The sequence below is a fragment of the Pelodiscus sinensis genome, chromosome 3 (assembly GCF_052426305.1).
Source record: "Pelodiscus sinensis isolate ZL-2025 chromosome 3, ASM5242630v1, whole genome shotgun sequence".
NCBI lineage: Eukaryota > Metazoa > Chordata > Testudines > Trionychidae > Pelodiscus > Pelodiscus sinensis.
In genome coordinates, this window is record NC_143054.1 from 62,561,539 (window position 1) to 62,569,889 (window position 8,351).

Below are 8,351 nucleotides of genomic sequence, written 5' to 3' on the forward strand. Positions count from 1 at the left end.
ACCACCCTAGTTCGAACTAGGGTGGTAGTGTAGACATACCCTGAAATATATAGTAGATAGCTGTTTCTTTCTGCACTCCTGCCTCTTGCTGACCTAATGGTGTTAGGGTCTGGGTCAGCTACCTCCGGCTCCTTTCAGCCTTTTGTGGCCATTCTGCATTATATCAGACCCCTCCCTTTCCACTGTATGAGAAAAATCAAATTCTAGGCACATCCCACTGTCTGGGCATAAACATTTCTTGGTTTACATTATGAGTAATGTAAGAGTAAGCTTGATACCAAATTTGGTGGTCCTAGCTCTTACCATTTAGGAGGAGTTCTTGAACAGACTGACATTTCTAAAATATACAGTAAGAAGATATAGCAAACCAGCCTCTAATCTCATTTTATCTTTATCGTAACTCCTAACAAGTGCGCGCGCGCGCACACACACACACACACACACACACACACACACACACACAAAAAGATAGTGGCCTCTAACATAATTCATGACAACTAAGAATAGAAACAAGACCACCAAATTACCTACAAGACATGGAACAACTGCCTTAAAAATTGTCTTAGCCATATTCAAATCCATTACTTAGAAATAAGACACTCCATATCAATTTACTATTTCCTCCATGACCCTCTCTGTCCACTTGTCACCCTTCTTTTTACTATTTTCTACTTCAGCAGGTAGAAGTCTTCCCTAGTTTATAGCATCTTCTTCTGCTTGTTCCACTTGCCTCATGTCTCTCCTCCAGCCTTTTAATTTCTCCACAAATAGGAAGTTATTGCTCCTACCACCATTCGAAACACCTTTTCTACATCTACATTTGATTGGTCACTTGATTCTTTGAATGTCATCTATCCCTGGCACCTTCTAACTCTAATATGAAAAACAAAAGACCCATATGACACTCCTTTCATTCCATGTTTAAACTGAAATTTTTATTCATATTGCTCACTCCAAATCTACAAACAGTATCTTTAATTACAATTAGAGTCATTAGAACCGCAGCAGGTGCCTTAACATTGATTCATCTGCTAGTTGCTCTTTTTAGTCACATCTGCTTTAGGAACAAGTTTTTTTTTCCCCCTCTGTTTTTCTCATCCTTGCACTTCAGAGCCAACAATATGGCAAAAAGTGATCCAATTTTACTAGTCTTGATCACAACAGGACCAAATTGCTTAAAATTCAAGGTCACAGTTTTGACACAGAAAAATTTAAGTTGTTAATTACAAACCCTAGAAATCACTGAGTGTCAATTCATTGCAGAGGGAAAATGGAATGGTCTGTGTATTAGGGCATTCATTTACAACTACATACTACTAAAGTTCACATTACAGCTTGTTTACATTAGGTACTCCTGCTGACAAAGCCAGAGATAGAATAATGCATTTATGCAGCAACTAGAAGTTTACTTAAGTTTTGTGTCTGTCTCATTCACTGAGAAAATGTTCACCTTTAGGACCAGTGCTTTTTCTATTCTTCTACTTGATTGTCACTTTCTGAACCTCGGCCTACTGCATTTTCTTTCCATGTCTAATCCTTCCCTCCCATTTCAGCTGTGGACTTGAGTCTTTTCCTCATCCCATCCACTCAAGAGATCAGTAGTTAAATAGTTAATACTGATATTTAAACATAAGTAGGATTTACATTTGGTATCCTACGGCTATTAATGGAGTCCAACGGAACAGGAGAGAGTTCACAACTCCCAGAAGCTTTGTTTGAAGCCTGAAGACTCAAATAGCGCTGATTCAGTTTACACCTGTTTCACATGTGTGATGCTAACCTTTTAATCATGAAGGCAAGAAACATAGAACATATTCAGTCTCAGATTCTGTTGAATTAGAATATACTATGTGAGCCACAATCACATGGCCTAGCTATGGGTCACTCCTGGTTCTACTGATTGTGATAAAGTACAGTGCCTTATATATTGTTAACTGAGCTTGTTGACCTGCACTTATGTACCTAGACTAACCAGTTGCAACATGTACTAATGATTGTCTAAATTCAATATGCAAGAATCATTGCCAATTATGATTTTTTAAACAAATAACTACTTTGAGGCAACAAAACTTAAACAGCACTCTAACACCTAGCACACATTACGAATCTATCCTCATGTGTTCAAGTGTACCTGGCAAATGACTATCTGCAGCAAGTACCACTTTCAAGTACAGGGTTTACATAATGATTATAGGTACAAGGAGTATCTGAAGTAAACACTAGAATGTGAAATACTGTCAGAAGTTATTTGTCCTTTTGAATAGCAAATGTATAATATAATTTTAATACAAATATTTGAACACAAATTGACTAGTATTAGTATAAAACACTGCTTTAAAGAGACAGTTATTGAGCTAATATTTCCAGATACTAAACAGTGAAAAACATCTTGCTAATCTGTAACAAAAAATGAAACAAAACAAAACAAAAAACCCCTCATTTTTCAAATACCTTACAAGACTATCAAGACATTGCGGTACAAATACACTTTTCTGTCCAAACCAAGCTACAGTAAAAATTAGCTCTACGCTGTATGATTAAATTCTGCTCACCTCTTTCTCAAAGTCAAAAGTGAAATAACAGTGAATCAGAAAGAACCCATGTTAAGTTACCAAAACACCCTCCCCCCGACACACACACGCAAAACATTACAGATATGCCATTATTTTTCAGGGATGCCATGAACTTGTGCACTTGCTCTTGTTTCAAGTTAAATACTCTATGTCCAAAACAGATTTTAAATCTCTAGTTTGTACAGTAGCAAACCAGCAGTCTTCTTCCCAAAACACTGTGGGAGGTACATCAGATAGGCAGATGAGATAGTTGCTTTCCTCAAACAACTGGGTCCCTTGACACAATAGTCTTATTCAAAAAAAAAAAAAAAAAAAAAAAAAACCCCTTGACTCAACATAATAAAATTTGAGTCCATCTTTGTATTATAACCACATACATATATCAATACTCTAGCTCCAGGTTCAGTATCCATGTCAAAAAGCAACCTAATCATGACTCAAGTCATAGGTGGGTACAATAACCCTCATCGCCTTTCAGAATTGCCTTTCTGGACTAAGGCTAGAGGTCAAAATGAGAGAAAATGGCTGAGGGAACAATATTATGGGACTACAGAAGATATGCAAGAATAAAATCCATTCCTCCCCTCCCCCTCATACCAGCTACTCTCATAAGCCTTCTGATTTGAAGGGTTGATAATATCAAATACTATTGTCAGAACATTTAAGGCACTAGGCTGCCTTCTTAGCCCTGAGGATGTAATGCTTATATAAAGAGATGCTTACAGTCCAGGTGTTTTTTCTTGGGCCCCATCACTTCATGTGTGGTTGCTTTGCAGACGGCTCTGGCTACAGCTGATCCTGTAACGCTGTACTGAGCAGCTGCGATGCGATCTGTCAGCGTCTGACCCGACATCTTCGACTAACGTTAGTGCGGCTGCCTCTTCTGCCAGCGGGGAAACACAGGGGAGAAGGAGACAGTCCGGGTTTAATGACAAAGCGAGGAGAGACGCTGCTCTTCCAGCCCCCGGGGCCCTTTCCAGCAGAGACAATCCTTCCTCCCCCGCCCCGCTGCGTGCGTTGCCAGAAGAGCCCGGAGCAGCTCCCGGGGCAAGACTGGGTATTCCAGGCACTGCAGAAGAAAAGGCAGCGCACACACAACGCATCCGTCCCCGCCCCGCCACCAACCTGCGTCCCTCGCGCAACGCGACCGGGGCAGCAGCCGCTGCCGAGCGGAACTCACCTTCCTCTCCCACTGAGCTAGGCGAAGGGGAGATGGAAGAAGACGAGCCCCCCCCCCCCCGCCGCGCTCCTGGCAGCCCCGCGAGCCCCCGGGAATGACTGAGCCCCCCGGGCGGGGCCGCTCCTCGCTGCTACTGCAGCAAACGGGAGCTCCCAGCGCCTGCCTCCCCGCGTCTCTCTGCTGGGGGATTATCGCATCATTGCGCCATGTTGTGCCCTCCCTGCGCCGCTCCCACCCCCAGCCCGCGCCTCTCGGCCGCTCCGGGAGCAAGGGCAGGCCGCCGGCCGGAGCAGCCCCCCACCGCCCCAGCAGCTCAGGGCACCCCAGGCCCCGCGGGGATGCCGCGGCTGCAGCGAGCTGACCCGGCCGCAGGCAGCGGCGCGTGCAGGGCTGGGAGGCAGCAGCCGACCTGTCAGCGCGTCCTTCCCTCCGCTCCCGGGGAAAGCGCCCGCCGCCTCGCGCCCCCGCCCGCCGCGGCGCCGAGCCGAGCCCCTCCTCCGCCGGTGCCCGCAGGCCGGGCCAGGCTCCCGGCCCCAGGTGAGGGCGGCCCCGCCCGCCGCTATTCCTAGCCCAATTCCGCCGCGCAGCAATGGATGTACCAGCCCGGCGCGCCGCCCTCGCCCTCCTGCTCCTCCCGGCCCCTCCTCAGGTTTGTGGCTCAGCCAAGTCAGGTGACCCGGCGCGGACAAACCGGGACGTGCGGACCGCTAGGTGCCGTAGGGAGAGCCCCCCACGCCGCGCTCTTAAAGGGGACACCCAGCCGGCTCCCGCACCCAGCCCCAAGGTGAGCCAGCCCCTCCAGCCACTCTCGGGGCTTCGCTTCCCCTGCGCTGCGCGTGGTTCTCAATCCCCCCACCCCCCATTGTTTCTTGCACCATCTTCTCTCATTTGCCTCTGCTCCCTCCTTGCCTGGTTTGCCTCTTTCATCTTCTGGCTGGGTCTCTCTCCCTTTAAACGGGGGTGGGATTATGTTCATATTAGAATATTTCTTTGACCGTTTGCAAAACATTTAGTATTTTAAAATATTTTAAACTATTGAATTATGTTTGATATCCAGGCTCCTTTGAGGATGGGCAGGTGTATGTACACACAGACACACACACAGACACTTTTAAACTGCAGATATTTGGGTGGCTAATTTAAGCCTCTTGAAGCTGAACTACAGTTACCATATAAATGGCCATTCTGAGTCAAACTAATGACCATCTAGCCAGTATTCTGTTTTCCCATAGTGGCCAGTGCCAGGTGCGTCTTAGAGAGAGTGAATAGAACAGGGTAATGCTGAATGATTCACTCCTTATTCTCCAGGTCCAGTTTATGGAAGTCAAAGGGGTTTCGTGGAGATGCATCCCTGACCATCATATCTAATAGCCATGGATGGACCTGTCTTCCATTAGCTTATCTGCTTCTTTTTTTAACCCAGTTATTCTCTTGGCCTTCCAACATCCGCTGGCAATGAGTTCCATAAGTTGACAGTGTGTTGTGTGATAAAGTATGTTCTGTTTGTTTTAAATCTGCTCCCTATTACTGGTTCTTCTGTTCTGTGACAGCAAAGATGAAGCTGAGGTGGTGTGACCTTGTGAGCTACTCTGGAAATGCTGATGCAGGTAGAGGCATGCTGCAAAACTTGTGGAGTGCTCTCCCAGGCAGGCACTCAGGGCTCCCCTGCTGCAGGTGGCCCCACACACCACAAGCAGCCAGGTGAGGTAGGCAAATGTGAAAGAGGCTGACAGGAGCATGCTGTAGGGGAGGCAAGTGCATTCCCAGCCAGGCTCTTGCTGCCCCTCTCTCGCTGGATGCTGGGCAGTACATGTGCAGTGCCCGGCATGCACTGCTGTGGGCGGCCTTTGGAAAGAAGCCAGGTGAAGGGGGTGGCAACCCCATAACAACCCTGCCCCCACAGGTCCCACGCCCTGCTCCTCCCCTACATTTTCCCCTAAGCCTCTCCACCCCACCACTTCCTGCCTTTGCTCTGTCGCCTTATTAAAGCCTCCTTCCCCCAGTGACTTAAGTAGGGGTTCCCCACCACCCCCACTGTTGTGGTGGGAGCTGGAGTAACCCAGCAGCTGACTCCATTCTGCTCTGCTACTCTCACTGAGCCTTTTGTGCTCTTGTTCCCACTGCCGAGGTGAAGCCAAGCACAATGGGCTGGAAGAAGGTGGTGGGGTGGAGCAGCCTGTTGAGTTGCCCAGCTCCCCAGTGCTGTGGTGAGTTTGGGGAGCGTGGGAACAGCCTTCCTGCTGCCCTGCGCCAGGCCCCTGGTAATCCCCCAGGCAGCCCTGAGACCCATCCATAGGATGACTGAAGCAGCTGCCATTGGAACTCCCAAAGCTCAGGGCTTGAGGCAGCTGCCCCGAACTATCCTATGGACAGGATGTCTTTGGCACACAGCTGGCTCACAGCTCCTTTGGCAGCAAATAGTAGCAGCTGGGCAGGACCCACCCAGGACCCACCCACCAGCAGGTGATGTTACCCACAGCAGGTAATGTTACCCAGCCACAGCCCCCCCCAACATTTCTTCCTACACATGTACACCCCAGCCCCCTGCCCTGATCCCTCCTTTGCCCTGTCTCCTGCACCCCTACACCCCCAACCTCTCTACATCCCCTGCCCTGACTCCTGGACCCCACCCCCATACTCCTCAGTCTCCTGCCCTGAGCCTCCCCACACTTCCAGCCCCCTGCCCTGACTCCTGTGAAATATTAATATATTATAGTGAGGCTCAAAAATGTAGGTTACTGCATTTCAAGAAATCTGTAGCAAATTACGATATTCAAAACTGTTCAAATTGCATATTCATATCTACCTGAGAATGATGGCAGAATTTTAAGAATTTAAGTGTGATCATTTCTTTTTAGATTCTTTTACAACTAATGTAGACAACACATGGATTTAACGGTACAATATTTTCAAAGGTGCAGAATTAACACAGATTGAAATATTCACACACACCCATACATATTATTTCAGACTCTTGATTGTGTAAATTACAATACAAATTTGGCATATTCAGTAGATATGGAGGGATCTAGATATTTTCAAAACTGGAGATTGAAAGATTCAGGTGATGAGCAGCTTTGAATCTTCTCATAGTAGAAAGTCCAAGATAAGAAATTAGATTGCTCTGTGTGTTTGCTTATAATATATTTTTATGAGAATATATATTTACCACAGTATATTTAACTGTGCTCAACTGCAGCACCATGAATGAAGATCCATTCTGCACAAGTCTATAATTTAAATACGTGCCTTTAACTGTTTATTTGTATGAAATATAGACATTAATATTTTGAGGAATGTTTTAAATGTACCTTTCATTTTAAAGTGGAACATTAACTTTTACAGCAGTTTATTATAAAAGAGGGGGTCTTTGGAGATGCCATTCAGGCAATAATAGCAGAAATGCACACAAATATTTTTCTATAATTCAAGGTTTCTTTATTTTCTAGTACCATCTGATTTCAATAGAAGACACAGAATTGGCATTTAATTTTCACAGCTATTTCATCATAAAGTTTTATCGCTGGCAATAAGGGTGGCTCTGAACTTCTGCCCAGTAAAACTAACAAGGGTTTAGAATGTCCTGAATTTCAGAAGATAGGATAGGTATTTTTAACTAGGATATTAGTATTTTAATAATGATAAAAAACCACCATGCTGGGTGTTAAAGGGCTATTTTAAGGCCATTCTAAATCCTTACTAATTTCACCTTAATGAGACTTGAAGCAGCTAAGGAAAACAGGTTTTATCTTTAAAGGAATGACATATTTGAATAGTGATACAGTTTTCTATTAAAATATGACATTAAGTAGCCTGTGTGAACTGTAGTGTGAACTTCTGGCTACTTTGTGAAGATGGTCAATCTTGGCATTGTCAGTTTCTGTCAGTATAGCATTCAGTTACATCACCAACTACTTCAGCACTTAACACAACTGGGCTTTATGTAGAAAAATTGTCAAGCTAATTATAATCCTGTCATTCATAGTATACCTAGCCTCCACCTCTCCCCCAGCAACACCTTATCCAACTCTTTATGCTGCCTGCAGCTCTCTGACTCTGCCCTTGGTCTTCTTTGCTCTTAGTTCCCCTAGCCCTCCAATCATACACGCCTCTCCAATCCTTTCCATTCCTTCTCATTGAATCCTCAATACAACTAATTCCTTCTTTCCCTGCCCCAAAGTCTCCACTGACTCCAATCTCCCTCATGTAAAGAGGTTTACAGATTTTGAAATAAGCCATCTGTTATTTTGAAATTATTTCAAAATAACAGAATTCTGTGTAGATGCTTGCATTGTTATTTCGAAATAACTGTGCTGTGTAGGCACACCTGTAGAGAGAAACTTTGCCCTCATTGATCTGTGAGATCAATTAGTCATTTATCATGAAACCTAGGATACCATTGCCTTTTCAAATTCAAAAAGTAGGCAGGTTTAAAAAAGAACATTAAAAAAAGGAGACACTTGTTTTGGGGAACCAAACTGAGACACAGGCATGTGGAGAGCTAGGAGGTACTAGGTCTGAAAAAGTTAAGGCCTGCCTACCCTCTGGAAATAATAAACATTAAGGTATAGGCAGACATAAACTGTTTTTGTAATAAA

At 45.1% G+C, this 8,351-nt stretch overlaps 1 protein-coding gene across 3 annotated transcripts in view; it reads right to left on the minus strand.

Moving 5' to 3' along the window:
- SNAP91 (synaptosome associated protein 91) overlaps window positions 1-4,503 on the minus strand; it is a 126,519-nt gene extending 122,016 nt beyond the window's left edge. Inside the window, exons 1-2 of one of the 3 annotated variants that reach the window (XM_006124205.5) lie at window positions 4,353-4,503; window positions 3,297-3,456 (exon numbers count right to left, since the gene is read on the minus strand). In XM_006124205.5, the coding sequence (XP_006124267.3) occupies window positions 3,297-3,426 (130 nt within the window). In that variant the 5' untranslated portion in view covers window positions 3,427-3,456; window positions 4,353-4,503. The other 2 variants (XM_089777173.1, XM_089777174.1) reach the window with 2 other exon arrangements.
- Between the last annotated feature and the right edge of the window lie 3,848 nt (window positions 4,504-8,351).